Raw genomic sequence first — 16,029 nt, forward strand, 5'->3', positions numbered from 1 at the left:
AAGAAGTCCATCATTGTCCCACAACAACCCTAGAAAAATTACATGTTTCATAAAGCAAAGCATAGGCTTTATCCTTTAAGAGCACAACATGTAAATGGTGGTGAAGACTTTGCAATGCCTGTCAATGAACAACATAGCTTCCAAAGCGGTGCCTGCAGTTTGTGACTTTCCATGACACAGAAATGCCTGATTTCAAAGCAAACACCTCAAGGGAGAGTGAAGTTTTGCATCTTATTAGTACTACATAGATGCTAAGAGGACATCTTCTCTCCCCATTTAGTGAGCTCAATCAGCTCAAGGAAGGACATCCCAGGACCAGACCCAGTACGAGGGATGCAGACAGGTCATGCAGAGAGGCAGGGGCAGCAGGACCACTTCTTTTGCAGTGTCTGTCCACAAAATTGAAGCCTCTTTGACTATCGATACTGATAATGCTGCTCAACCTTTAAAACACAGGTTCAACAGATGTATGTTGTTGTGTTCCTTCAGGCACTGCAATTTACTTACCTCTGCCATGTACAAAAGGCAAAAAAAAATTAAACAATAAAGATGATAATGTCTTAAAAGTATCAAAATCTGAAATTATTAGGAACAGATCTATGTCATACTGATAAATGCATAGTTGACAATTACCTACAGTTTTCCTGCAACAAAATGTTATTGATATGTTCAGCAACTTTACCCCAGTATCCAACTAAAACAGAATTCTGCAGTTGTCAAAAAGAAATAAAATGACAAAGTTAAGAACCTGCAAACATCCTTAACAGCATATGTTGCTTAAGTTATTGTCTATACAGCCACTTGCAAAACAACAAGCAACTCAAACTTCATCTCTTAGGAGATGCTTTACTGTAGAACTTGGGTAATGACTTTTATTTATCACGAAGAGTTACATAAGCTAGCACATAACAAAACAAGTTATAAGGATCATTAAGTTTTCTCTTTTATATTCACTTGAAGATAAAAAACATCACATCACTCAAGTCAGAAAAGGTGCCTGATCTACCCTTGCTTTGAAGATTACATTTCCAAAAACAAACGTACAAAAGGCATCCTTAGAAAAGCCTCATTCAATATGAGAGAAAAAAAATTCAAAATGTCAACATTTACTTCAGTAATTAACATCAATAAAAATTCTTCACCAGTAACTTTTTAATTGTGTAACACTCATTACTGATTTTAAGTACCACCATGAAATACTACTTAAGGAAGTTGAAAGTGCATCTTTAAAAACCACAATGCCATACCAATGCTAAATCAATATTTTGCACATAATATTCCAATACAAAAGTTATCTAATCTACCATCTTCATGCTGATAATTACATTAATAAACACTGGAATTTTTAAAAAAATATTAAAATATTGAAAGTCACTGCCCAAGGGCATTACAGAATGCTCAAGTCTCACCAGTTTTATAGGAAGATGGACATTGAATGCAGTTCACCAGCAGCAATACAGACAATAAAAAGTTCCTTAGAGATACTAAGACTAGTAAAATCTTAAAAGCATAGGCCTCATACTGAAAAAGATGAGTAAATTTGTGAACCAGGAAAGAAAAAATGTTGCCTTAAGGCACCTTCTCTGTTTTCATGGGCTAGGAAGATTATGAAATCGCATCTTTTAGCAACACAGAAATGCTTCTCATTTCATCAACATCTTGGAAGAACAATAAATTAGAACTGAGCTAACTCATCCCTTGAGAGGAGTTTGTTTTGGTTTAGTTGAGTCTTTTTAGTCAGACAATTATTATCCAATGAGTAACAAAGGAACCGGTGAAGCTGCTCATTCAATTGTTGCTATTTTCAAAGTGTCTTGGAATAGCTGGAAGTTTTACAACGGTTGAACTAAGCTGTCATAACACTCCTTTATAAGGACAAACAGGATATTGCTGCTGCCAGTACTGAGTTGAGGTATGGTAACTTACTTAGTGTCACATGAAACAGTCTGCCCAAAAAGTGTTTCAAGAGAGATTTCAAGTCTGGTCAATAACCATCTCAGCTGACAATACATCGAGACATTTGTAAAATATTCCACCTGTCTCCTAACAATGTTGTAATAGGTTCACTATTACAGCAGAAAAATTTATGCATTAGGGCAACATTAAAACTCACCTACAGATTTGAAAAAGTAACTACACATTAAACATTTCTAGTAGATCATACAGGATTGTTTTTCATTTAACACAAGTAAATACTGCTATCAATGAGGTGGAAAGAAATATGATACCCTTTCTAGCAAACAAGACATAAGAGGTAAGTAACCACGGGAACAAGCTAATTTATCATTGGATAAAGCAGCCTTATTTGAACAACATGCATTATAGTCTTGCTAGCCAAGAAGTCATATCAAAGGACAAAAACACCCCCCAGTCATAAAATACATACATATCGCAGAATCTGGAAGGCAGATTATCAGGCAAACAATTTAGGTACTATCATAGATAAATAGCTAAGTAAGAGCTTTTTATGTGATGTATAGATGAAAGAATAAATGTCCCTCAGTTCTACAAGCAGGAAAATCTCTCATGGGATCAAGGAGATGACACAACTGAGCACTGAGGGACTAAAATGCAGCTACTTGTGGCATTTCCCAAAGGCTGCAAAAAAGTCATGAGGAGTCAAGGAAAAAAAATTATAATCTGAATTACATTGTGCAGCTTGAAAAAAACTCATTTATTTCACTTGGTCGAGTCTATCGGAGAACCTTGGACATTCAGTATGCGTTTCCCCAGCAGGAAGAGATTTTCATGAGGAAACAGAGTGTAAGAATAGCAAACTCCATCATGTCTTCCCCTCACACACAAAGTTAGGGGTTCCATCTGCAGGAGTCAGACAAAAAAACAGTTTTAAATTCTTTTCTCTTATCCATTTTAACACAGGGATTTTCCATCACTGTAAATTTTGTATGTCATATGCCTTTCTAACTAAAAAAAAAATCACACTTCAAACAAGCACTAGAGGATGCGTAAAAAACCCCAAAGCTCTTGACAAAGTCTACAGCCTATTTTATAAAGGTTGTCAAACTAAAAGATCTCACTGGTATATTCAGTCCTTAAGATGTACTAATTAATTATTATTACCACATTTAATTACAATAATTGAAATCTTGCTCCCTCTAGTGGCAGACGTTGATGTGTATTACCTTCTAGCGGCTGCACAGGATTTCACTGTGGGATGTTCAGTGTAAAAATAAGTTGAAGAAATCACAGTACGGAAGAATATTTTGTGGGTGTACAATGTATGTCTGCCAAATGTCTAAATTTCCTTAGCTATGTTTATAAATACACATAAACACTAATACTTTAACAAGTTTTGAAGTAACGTGCAAAATACAAAAAAATCTCCCACTGCTCTAGTTTATTATAGCTCATCTAATATAAACACATTTAGGAAAAGCAATGGCCCCAGCACCTCCCCCCATTTCTGAAAGACTCTAAAATTATGCACAATATATTTGGAAGTTAAATACATTGTCTATCCATCTGCATCAGGCATCAGAATTCACATCAGGCAACACTATTTTTAATCCAGCATTTTGCTGTCTGTAGTGGAATGAGCCAACCATGCTAACAACTGTGCTGCCTATTTACTCTGGCCTAGAGATTAGCTTCTCCTTCTGAGCTAGTTTAGCAAACCAACTAATGAGAAAGTATGAAAGAACCATTTCCCATTTTTATCACTGAATTTTCATTTATCTTGGCAAGTAGAGCAGCATTACTACATTTCAGAAGTGCTGCTTTATGTGGTAAGCAAGTCCAGAGAGAGTCAGAAAACATCTAATAAAAATGTCGTAATTTTCCAGATACCATGATGCTTGGACCTTGACTTCATTACCACAAATGCCAGGGGGTGGGAAAAGGAATACAGTATTACAAAGTATTAGTATTACTCTATCCTCCTTTGTTTGTTCTTCAAGTACCTTTTTGCCAGCACTTAACAGCATCCTAAGAGGATCACATCTTTTTTCAAATCATTAATTAACCTTTTTTGTGACTGCAGTACCACTGATATAAATGTGAAGGTACCCGTTATCCAACAGATATCTAAAAAGCCATAATGAAGTTTTCCAGTTCTGGGCATTCATGTGAAACAATCATCACTTATTTCATTGCACTGGTTTAGACCACTGTACACACTTAGACGTCCTCCTGATGTCACACACGCAGCCATATTTTATCAAGCATCTTTTTAAATCAACAGCCATAACCTATGTGGCAAATAGCATTATTAAGGGTCAAGGCGCAATTCCTAAAAAATGTCTTAAGAAATTGTGGATACTATCATTCTTCTAAAATAATTACGTACTTAGATATTGCCATCCATTCCACATCACAGCTGCAGTCAACTAAACCGTATTTTTTGAGAAAAAAATATTTATTAATTCAATTATAGAAAACATTTTTTTTCAGAGAAGCTTTTTATGGTTTCTACACTGCAAAGTTAGTAATTGTGTTTTTAACATTTTGTAATGGCATAAATCTGATAGTCTGTATAAAACAGACCTACAGCATACAATCTTTCTCTACTTTTTAAAGATGAAAATGTTCATATCTGACTTTTCATTAAAGGAAACAGACTATATAAAATGGAGTTTGGAACACATATGTATAAAAAAAGACTGTTCAGCATTTTTAAGTTTATCTGAGTCTGTTTCATTTTAATAACTTTCTAATTATGGAAAACAGAGTCCAAAACCCACAATCCTCAAAAGGCAGTTAAGTGGAGCATTTTGTCCTGCCACCACAGCACTCTGGTTTGAAGAATCCCAAACAACATACTCGTCTGAGAGGAATGCTACCCCTCATACAGAGCCATTTTCTTTAGTTCAACTCTGCCCCAGAACATCCCAGTGCCATACTCATAGATTTGAGTAACAGACTTCACGGATTCTCTGTTTTTCGTCAAATGAACTAGGTAAAGAAATCAAGCTCAAGTTCTGTTTGATAGCTTTTAATCCTGATAGGTTTGGGAAAGATGTCATCATGAGTTGTAACCTTCCTCATTCTTAAAATACTTTTTGGGGTACAGGGGAGGTTTAATGGAGGTCAGCACGGTGAAAGTCTCAAGTCTGTAAATCAAAGTCTAAACAGATCAAATCCTGTGATACAGAATTGAAAAGCACGTATTCATTATAAATGCTGTCTTCAGTGAGACAGAAAACTTCATAAGCTGTAATATTTACACACTGAATTTCCTAAATTAATTACCCAATCAGCACAAGTCTATAGTTACAGACCCATTATAGGTCTCTGTCAGAGCAAGGACATTACAGGCTCCTCCCCAGAACTGGCAAGTACTCTGTTTACTTCATGTATTTTAAACACACAATTTTCTTTAAAGTCATTACTTAAATGACAGTGAATAAAAATCAGGTGCCAAGAATTCAGAGCTTTGCCATATATATACACCCAAGTACTTGCATTTCCTGAGCTTTCCCTGCACTCATCTGGCTTCATGCTTCAGTTAATCCACGTGATGGATCTGTTGTCAGCAGAACGGTGTGAGATGGAGCACCCCATGCAGTGCAAGCTGGCAAATTGGAACTCAGGTACACAGGAAGTTTAAAGGGAAAATATTATCTTTAGAAAAATATTATGCAGATCGCCCATTAACGCTACCCTCGGTATTTCAAACAACGACCGGCGCACACAGCACTGCAAGTTGATAATATCCCTAAAACATTTTACAGGTCACCCTTAACGCCCTCCTCCTCAAAAGGCTAAATAATAAACAATCATAGGTGTGCTTCAGCACACACCTCCAGTTTAAATCTGAATTTCTGAACAACCATAATTACACTCAGCACATACTCTTATGTCTGTGTGGTTTACTAAACAGTTAACTATCAGACATGCAGATGATATGGCTGCCAAACAGACCACTGGAAGGAGTAGAATTAACTACATAGAAAGAAGGTAACTTTACAGAAACAAAATTAAAAGCAACCATTTACAATTGCAAGACTAGAAAAGATTATTTTAATTAGTTATGCTTATCAAAACATGACAGAAAATTCTCAAAATTAAGGACAAAATACTAAAAATTACCTCATGGCTAAGGTGCCTCAGGGTCTAAGACCTGATGTCATCTAGTTATTTAATCTGTTTGCACTTCAGGTCTCCACCTGTAAAGCAAAGGTATTTCTACTTCTTGGGAGGGCTGTGAAGATAATTACAGAAACACCTGCATCAAATGTTCAGATACTAAAAAAAAGGAGGGAAGAAAGAAGTAGACAGTAGTAGGGAAATCTTCTTCGGGCTGACCACTCTACAGAATCATAGGTACTTAATGATTTATACAATTCCTACCTACCTATAAGCAAAGACCACAGAGGTATAAGTTGAAAGGGATTCAGATGAGTCAAGAAACAGTCTTAAATCTCTCTGATATGTACATCAGGGAGAATGACAGGAGTCAGGGAGGAAACCACGATAAGTCACAGAACTTCACCCTCCACTTCCTAAGACAGGCAAACACATTTTGGTTTCATTTTGTAGGACTGAGAGTCCACATCAGCTCTCTCTAACAAGCACCTGAATTGTCACCAAGACTGTCAAAACTTTTGAAGAAGCAGAGGATCAGCATAACCCACATTAGCTGTTCTAGGCCTCCAGCATCCTGAAAAACTCTTATCATAGTAGCAATGAGGTGACAACTGTTTAGCTTTCAAATAACAGTTCAAACCACTAAGTGTCCTAATTTCTCTGATACCAGACCACCTTATTATTCCATTCATGTAACTACAGAGTATAAAAGTTTATGGAAATATCAATATCCTGATACAAAAGAGATTTATAAGCATTTAGCACTGCAAATATACACCACCAATAAAAAAACCCCCAAACCTATCTCAAAACCCCTTCATCATTCAATCAGCCTCTCCTTTGACCATCTCCAGTTACATCTGGACATGGCTTAACATGAATTTTAATATGCCTGAACTATGCAAATGTATATAGTTTGTTTCTTTTAAATCACCATACTCATTTATCTCAGTATTTTGCTTTTTCCTGGTAGATGGCTTGGTTCTTTTAAAAATTATGCAACAATTCAATTCTGCAAAATTAAGTAATAACCATGCTGAATGTTGACAACGGATTATCTCAGCCTATTCTCTATGCTGCTGTTCCTCAGCATCCACACTTGCACACTTCTACATACACACAAGAGGAGCAGATTTCATCAGTCCAGTGGCAGACTGCATCTGGAGAGCCTAAATGTTCTCTTGGCAAAGAAACAGCAGAATGAAGGTGAAGGTGAAAGGAAGAACATGCCAGGCTGCTCATAATGAAAGACTGGTTTCAGCTGATAAATACGTACAACAGCACTTGCCATGATCCCCTTCTCTCAGGTACTACATCAACTTTTGGAAGTATTTCTAGGTTTTATCAGCTGGGGAAGTTACACAGCATTATCAGCCTTCCTGAATCAACAGCATGTGTTTCTATGTACTTGCCAACAAAACTACAGCAACCAGTCTATAACTTCTAAAACATGACTGAAGGCAGTTTTTCAAAGCATTTTCTCTGCTGGAGTAGTGTGTAGGGAAGGCTGATGCACACAGCGCTGGTTTCTGTTCTGTATCTATTTTTATCAAGGTGCGATAAAATGATGCAGATGCAACATAATGCCGCAGCGTTGGCACTGAGCAAGGTTGAGAACTTCCATCTCAAGAATACAGCTGCAGAACTTTTTCTCTGGCAACTCACACAAGGACCAGCTGAAATTTGTCACTGCGCTGCAAAAAGGCTGCAGAATTTGTGATTTTGGGATAACATCAGTGGAATTACCAGAGGAAATTCTTCCCCTGGAAGTGAACCACTGGCATCCCTATCAGACTAAACTTTCAAAGAAAAATATAGGACAACGGGCAGGTTAACCTAGCAGTTTCTCCATATCTGCAAGAACTATGTGATTGGCAACACATTACAGACAGTCACATCTTGGACAGTAAGTAGACCTTGAATTCAAGGTGTACTAAAAGCATTCTTATCAAACCAGATTAAGCCAATCATGAAGCCGTACTACAAAAGTCTGAATTTACATGCAGGCTGAGCCCAGGTGAGGCTCAGCACACTTCAGTCATTACTAATAGATACGTCACCTGACAGGCAAAGCAAAGAGGTCAACAGAACAGTCCCAGAGTGACTTATGATGGCTGCTAGCAGGTCACTTGCATGGACATGCAACTCAGTAGTATGACAGCATAGGAGGAGACCAGACTGTCCATTTTCCAGCACATTTCAAGACCCATCTTAAGAGTTATTTCTGTATATAAAATGTGGATCAATTGTTCAAATTTTAACCACCTCCTTGAATTGCAGTGATTTCCTAATACCATAGTGTGCAGCACTCAACTCACCAGGTCTCTGGGTGGCCCCAAATAGAACTCCCTGTCATCCTCCTTCCTTTCCCACAATTTCTGATTTAGGTGTGGTATATTTTTTGTAAGTATTAACAACTTAATCTGTGAGGATTTTTTAATTAAAAAATGTGGGGAAAAAAATCTACAGAGTAATGTCAGGTTTTGATTTCAAAATGGGGCTATACCAGGTCATTTTTCTTTAAGACTTGTATGGCAAAAACATTCATGAATTAGCCAATGAACACTTTACTAAGTAATCTGAGCAGCACATCAAATTATGGCAAAAGTAAGCATTATTATGAGGGAATATCTCAGTGGGAAATACTTCTAGAATATTTTAATTCTGTTTTAGAAAGTATTAGAAAGTAGTAAAGCAGTTCAAGAAATCTCCATTCAGGTCATTCCTATGGCTGCATAGCCTTCAAAACTGTAAGAAAGACACTTTTTCAAACAGTACTTTGAATAAAAAATAATAACTGTCTTCAGATTCAGCATTCTCCTGTTACAGCACCACTCCACAATTACTGTAATTTTCAAATTCAAATTCATGTTGTATGTTGTTCATACTTCCTCAAAATGCTTTAAAGGCCTAACATACTAAATTTAAAATTTAACATTCAAGAGTAAACACCAAATACAACCTAAAAGGCCAGAAGATTTAATAAAACTAGCACACAAGTACTTCGGGATGATTTTTATGAGAGTTTAGGGAGAGGAGGATCAACAAACTGGCATTTAAAATTATTCAGATGAGCTCTGTGTCTGTAGCTTTCAGTCTACCACAAAAAATAACTGTCACAAGAACTTCCTTGATTTCTTAAGATGCACCTTAAACATGAACTAAAAAAAAAAAAAATTAAAAAAAAAAAACCAAACCACAAAAAAACCCCAAAAACAAACAAACAACAAAAAAACCAACACAGGATTAAAGCAAAGATCTCTGTTTCTGGTAAGCCTTCTAGAATTCTGTCATCTGTCCCTGTAAGTTAGAGGGAAGTTCCTGTTCTTGCTTTACTTGATCTAAAAAATATATACCTAAATCTTTCTGCAGAACAATATCTAATAGTACAAGCCACAAATTAAATTGAAAAGCTATGTGAATAAGACAAAGTAATATAGAAGAATTCAGTTTGTCCAGGGAGCCTTTAAAAATGTACTTAAAGCCTAATCTTTATGATATGAGAAATCAAGTTTGATACTCCAGAAGCTTTACAAAACATTATCTTAGCAATACAGCCTTAGCCTCTCTGATTTTGGATCAGTGTGGGGCAAGTAAAACCACACCTTCTTTAGCACCAGCCCAAAAAAACCACATGGAATCAGAAATTCGCATCCCTATATCCCTCTTGGATGAAAACCTGTAGTGAAGATCCTCCAGGGACCCCATGCTCACCGATGACAGCTGTGCAGCTCCTGCAGTTCTCAGCTGGACCCATCTACCACGGTGCAATGCCATTAAGACACTAACAGGCTTATGCACATGTACCAGACTAGCACTCAGCAAAATACTGATGACTCACAAGCAAAAATCTCCTCTGCTATGACTCTAAAGAGCTCAGAAAACAGAATACTTTATTTAGAGTATTTCAAAAGCTGAAGCTAGAATAGCACACTTGAGCGCAAAAGAGATCACGTGCTGAGTAAGGGGCTGCTTTTACTTAACCAATCCTCAAAACTCACTTCTACATCACAAAAAAACTTACACATGCAAGGAAATTGTTTCTCATTTCCCATTTTCAAGTTCCAATGGAAACAGCTCTCCCTTTGACCTGTCACAGTCTTAATATGGGAGAGTACAGGAAATAGCTGAGAAAGTGTTTTGTAAGGTTAAATAAGTAGTCCCAAAAAGAGTTAAGAGAACAGCAAGGACGTAAAAATAACTTCAGAGGAGACAAACTACTTTTGGAGGACAAAGCCAAAGATTAATCTATTTCACCTGGAGGAACTCGTGCTTCATGGCTGACATTCATGAATACTAATCAGATTACCCTGAGAGATGAAACAGCAGGTTTTCCTCATTTTAAAGAAAAATTTGAGAAAGAAATGGAGCCAGGTGATTCTTTACCTCATCCACATCAGCCCTTCCCAAGACCTTCCCCTTTCAGGACAACAAATCAACAGCTTCATCTTTCAGCATAACCTTAAGGTCAGTGTACTTTGTACTGGTATCAGAAAACAAAAGTGTAAATAAATTTTAAAGAAAAATGCCTGCTTGAGAATGCCTGGGTATGGCAGCTATGTCACTGAGGAAAGGAGGGAAAGGAGGCATCCTCTGACGTGTCCTCCTCACGTGTTTCTTACAAAACCTTATGAATCCAAGAAGTAGCAGTTCCATAGGAAAATCACATAGAAGTAAAACTACTCTGAGACCAGAAAAGTCCAAATTCAATAGCTAACTCCTCTATGACAATTTTGCTCTACCTTGAGAGAACCATGTCATGATGTCCTGCACAAGTCCCTCCTCATCAGGGAGTGAATACTAGCACTTTTTTTCTGCAGTATTCCCTGTCTACCTAGACTGCATACTTGCACCAGATTTAATCATTAACCAGTGTGTTTAACAGCTGTCACCTTGGCTGTTGCTCAGGTCTGAGTGGGCAGCTAGTGCTGCCAAGTGCACACTGCCACTGCATCCCCCATGCTGAAAAATGCTCCCCCACTCCCTCCTCGCTCCTAAGACTGGCCTGCTCTCACTCACGGTGGAGATTCAGCTTGGTGCAGCCACACAATCACAGGAGCTAACAGAGAAGAGGGCAGGAACATGGTTGTGGCAACAGGGTCAAGGAGAGTACTTGCAGGGCCTTCGGTCACTGGTCTGCGAGTCGGTGTGCAAGTCCCTGAGGCAGCTCTGCCCCAACAGCTGCACAGCCACCCCAAGTGCCCCAGCCCAGCCAGCCTGCACAGGCAGCAGAACACACCAACACTGTCCACGCCACTTTCCTCACAGGAATATTGCTAAGTTTAAAAACAAACTACTGCCTTCAGTAATAAACCGAACAGCGAACAGTTCCTACTGTCCATTACATCTTTCACATGGGTGTATATTCCCCACATGCCCACACAGCATCATACAGAGCTAGAAGACATTTAAAAGCTCTTTAAACAAGCTGACTTTCAAAACAACAATAAAAAAATCACTAGAAACTTTACTGTTCATTTTTCTACAGAAGCCATCCATTTCATTCACGGTTTCATAATACAGACCAATAGAGTTGTTAGAAAGTAGCTATTTTAAGCTTTTTGTCTTTATGTGATTCTGGGATGCAGAATGTCATGGGGAAAAAAAGGGGATGCAGACAGAGAAAGTGGACAAATAGGAGCACACTGACTAGATTTTTATCTCTGTATTCAACAATTTGGTATATGAATTTAGACAGTTTAAATAAAGTTTCATATAAAATTAAATATTTGAATTTTTTATTTGTGTAAAATTATATTTAAAAGTCTCACTCTCCCTTTGTTTGGTAATGATTACTCATTCATATTATAGATTTGGTTTACATTTAAAGAAAATGCAAGTGTCAACATTTTTTGACAATTTCCAGATATAAAAACTTAATACTAAATACCAACAAGTGGCTAAGCTATCTGTGACACTGACATTTGCTTTTCTTACAATTCAGTGCCATAAGATGAGGTTTAATCCATGCCAGTTATACTTCTAATTGCTGCTCTTAGTAACACATACGTAATCATTTGACAACATGACCCCATATAAAATGCAGTGTTTACAGTGGCATCCTCACAAACTTCCAAAAGAGCAGATTACATTACTGAAAGGTAGAGATAATAATCCTCATTTGCCTTCCTGCCAACTCAGCTGTAGATACGGTGAGGTGAACTGGATTTTCCTCCTGAAATTTTTCCTGAAATAGTTGATAAAAAAATTTAACCGTTAAAAAAAAAAAGTATATGGGCTTTTTTTGCTTGCCACTTTCATTTTCCAAGCTTCAGAATGAATCCTGTCAACCCATTCATCAGTCTTAGCCAGGTAGTAACATTTGTGTCTGTACAGTGCCTGACACGCGTGCAATCCTCACGCTCCTGAGTAAAGCCTTTCTGGAAAATTCACTACAATCTTCTCTTTTTTTGTAGAAACTAAGAGCTTTCTATCAACTGGCTTAGAGATTTTTTTTCCCCCAGCCTAGTATCAGTGACATCAGTAAAGCAAAAGGTTGAGTAAGAAGATTTTTTTGTTGACAATCACCATTCTCTACTCTTCAAGTTCAAATGCATGCTGTTCTATATATTTTTAATTAACCATTTCCATTTTCCTTATTGCTCTTATTAGAAGCTACTACAACTTCTAGCACTTCGTGTTTCCTCCTAGTCTTTTTCAAATACTTTCCCCACCCCACTCCCCATTACTGTGACAAAGGACTCCAAATTATCCACAGCAAAGAAAAACACTAAAATTATATTAGAAGCATGAGGGTCTTAAATATCTCAGTAGCTGTGCTCAGTTATTTACATTATCTCCATCTTCTCCCTTTCCCTGCAAATCTGCTGGTTATAATTATTAGTACAAAAATTGCACGTACTTTTTCCCCCAACAGCAGTTTGAAGTGTTCAGGTGACTCAAAGAGAAGATAAAAATATATCCTCCTGAGATTTGAAATACCTCTTCATCCCCCACCCTCTCTCAGAAGTAAAGTATGGATAGCTTCACACTGTACCAGCAGGCAGGTATTTCCATTCACAGGATGTTACTGTTTTGAAAAGATCTTCATCATCTAGCTGGCAAAAGGTTCCCTTTAGACTACTACTGTATGTGACAACTGCTATAAGCAGAGCTTCAACAGGAACAACCGCCTAAGGAGCAGCTGTGCAAGTCAAAGGCCATGAGGGAGATGAGCCAGCATGTTAGAGAGAGAGAGAGAAATACCACAGGAGAACCCTATCCATTCATTCTGGTAAGGTTCCCATGCTAGCATTTCTGAATATAAGCAAAAATAGTGCCACTGAAGTAATTCCTCTCCTCCCACATATGGGAGTACTCTGAGCTAATGGAACAGGAAGTGCTAATTATTTATATATCCTACAAACCAACACATTTCTTCTTTCCACTAAGCTAGGTCAAGCTTGAACAGTAACTAATAACTAAAACATTTGATGTTCAATACACCAGCAGTCCTCTACAGCTATCGATACATACAGCATTCCATTTCAGATTTAATCAAACATTAAACATTTCCATTCCAGGGAAAAAGTAACCATTCTGGCAGAGCCTTACATAAATTTCAGGACAAAAGAACCTAAGAGAAATCCCTATGAACTTTGACGTTTTTCAGCCATATCACAGGATGAGGCTTCACATTAGGCAGTATCAATAATTTCCACTCTATTTCTCCAAAAAGCATCTGAAAATTCTGCTCCCAACATCCTCCATCATAGGATGAAAAGTTCAAACTTGGCACGGCTGGAGTCTCTACACCCCAGAGGGGTAAACAAGGTCTGAGCTCTAAAAGCACTGAGGGCTATGTCTATAGCACCGTTTGCACAGCAGCACATCCATGCATCTGCAGAAGCTGTTCAGCAGGTCATCCAGGTCATACAAAATATAAAATTTGTATACTGCTTTTTGATTCCACAAAACTGAAATTTTGAAAAAGAGCACTTTCTTAACCACAAAGGGAAGTGATTTGTTCTGGCTGTATAAAATAAAGACTCAATTAGAAAATGCTAATTTTACCAAGCATTCTATACCAGCAAAATAAACTCCACAGAATATACTCATTTTGCTGATAATTTATTAAACAAACATCATGAAAGTGTTTTCACTGAGGAAAAAAGTGTGTCTATTGAAATCATATTGAAAATTGCACAAATAAAGAATTCTCATACCATCTCTTCCCTAATAAAACAAAATATATAAAAAACTACAATATTTCTTCAGAAACACATAGCAAAACTTTAAGTTACTGCTCCATTTTTCAGTGTCAAGTAAAGCCTTGATAGAAGGGCTCTCACCTATTAATTTGGTTTTAACTTTAAAGTACACTGAAGCAGATTAACACATCCAAGCAATTCTCTCCTGTGCCACACCATGTTCAAGAGGTGGCACCAAAAAAGCACAAATCTATTTTATTATGTCACTTACCAACATGGTAGTTCTTAATTCTCACAGTAACAAGTGAGACCTCTGACCAAAATTAGAAGTGGTTTGATTTTCTTTTTTTTTAATCCATGAAGCATTGATAATTTATTAGTAACTCATCTTAAAAACTACTTTCCCTATGGAGCAGAATCTCAGTGACTGACACCTCTGAGATCCCTGACAAGCAATTTAACTTTCTGCATTAAAAAGAAAATAAGGAAGAAAAAAAAGTCTTTCTGTATCAGAAATATCCATCAATTACTATTTATTAAAATTTTACATAAAAGGAAGGATTACAAAGTATTTTTTATCACTTAATGATTTTCTGATCTCATGAAGGTAACTACCTTTCTGACAAGTACCAAAAAAAATTATTCTTATGAAAAAACTTGGGAGAAGAAAGAAGTGGGTGAAAAGGATGTTTTATGTGGCTGTAAGGGCTTATCTAGAACATTACTGAAATAGAAGTATAGCTTAAAATCCTCCTAGTCCTGAGGACAAAACAGTCCTACCAATCTTCTGAATCACTCAACTCACTAAGCACACTATTAACCCTCAGTTAAGCAAAAAATAACCACGTGTTTCATGAATCACCCTCACTTCTGAACTCACCTTAAACTTCTCACACAACAGAATGCAATCTGAGGTATGATCACAGGAAGCAAACCATAAAATTTCAGATACACTCCTAAGCAGTCAAAGCAACACAGAATTACACATCAATATCTCAAGTCTCTGTACTAGGTCTCAAAATATGGACTATCTTGGGTTTTTTTCCATAAAATACTTACCTTCAGAACAGCAGCTGGTCAAGTAAAATGTATTTTGGATTGCAGAGACATACTTAATTTTTTTTTTCAATTTTCCTTTTGCAATATGTTTTGATCATTAGGTTTTGGATGCAGAAGAAAACATCAACAATGGAAGTTTACTTGCTTACCTCCAAAAATGAAAAGCGAACAGAGGACTGCATGGACTGCAGGGGCTTGTTGGGGTTGGGCTCAGGCTCCTTGGGGTGAGACTGCAAGTTAAAATAATGTCATCTCTAGTGAACAGAAGGTTTAGCAAGAGTCGCATGTTTTAGCGTAGGAATTATGAAAGAAGTTTTGGTTAGAACCAAAACATGACCATCCTCCTGAATGAAGTGATTGACAGTAGCCACACAGGTTTTGACTTAAGATGAAATTGATATAAATAAAAATAAATATGAGAACTGGTGTTGATGTATATGCTTGACTACACTAGACCTCCTCCAGGAACAATACTTGTGTACGAAGTCCCAAGAGTGGTGAAAAATGGTAACTTGTTTTAGACATGTAACCAAACAGAATATGTAACTGGGGTGCTTTTTTCCTCTTAAAAAATCTGGGGGGGGGAGGGGTTTAAGTTTTTTATATGCAAATAAGATTTATTAAAACAAAAGGAAAACTAAAATGGATGATAATCTTTCATCAGCAATATGAAAATTTTAATAAAAAATTTCCGGTCTGAGAGCCTAAAATTCGCACACTTACTAAAAATTACAAGCACTCCAGTTAGCAGCAATTTCATTATGAAATGTTTCCT

At 37.1% G+C, this 16,029-nt stretch overlaps 1 protein-coding gene across 7 annotated transcripts in view; it reads right to left on the reverse strand.

The window, feature by feature from the left end:
* The window catches only part of MAST4 (microtubule associated serine/threonine kinase family member 4), a 287,435-nt gene that overhangs the window by 110,168 nt on the left and 161,238 nt on the right, over nt 1-16,029 (reverse strand). The window contains exon 2 of one of the 7 annotated variants that reach the window (XM_042028215.1): nt 15,404-15,484. The exons of the other annotated variants lie outside the window; for them this stretch is intronic. Coding sequence (XP_041884149.1) covers nt 15,404-15,484 — 81 coding nt within the window. The remainder of the gene's footprint in view (nt 1-15,403; nt 15,485-16,029) is intronic. 7 annotated transcript variants of the gene reach the window in all.

Source organism: Corvus kubaryi, unplaced genomic scaffold, assembly GCF_017639235.1.
Source record: "Corvus kubaryi isolate FWS band 111438036 unplaced genomic scaffold, C.kubaryi_AGA036_p1.0 37308, whole genome shotgun sequence".
Lineage (NCBI taxonomy): Eukaryota > Metazoa > Chordata > Aves > Passeriformes > Corvidae > Corvus > Corvus kubaryi.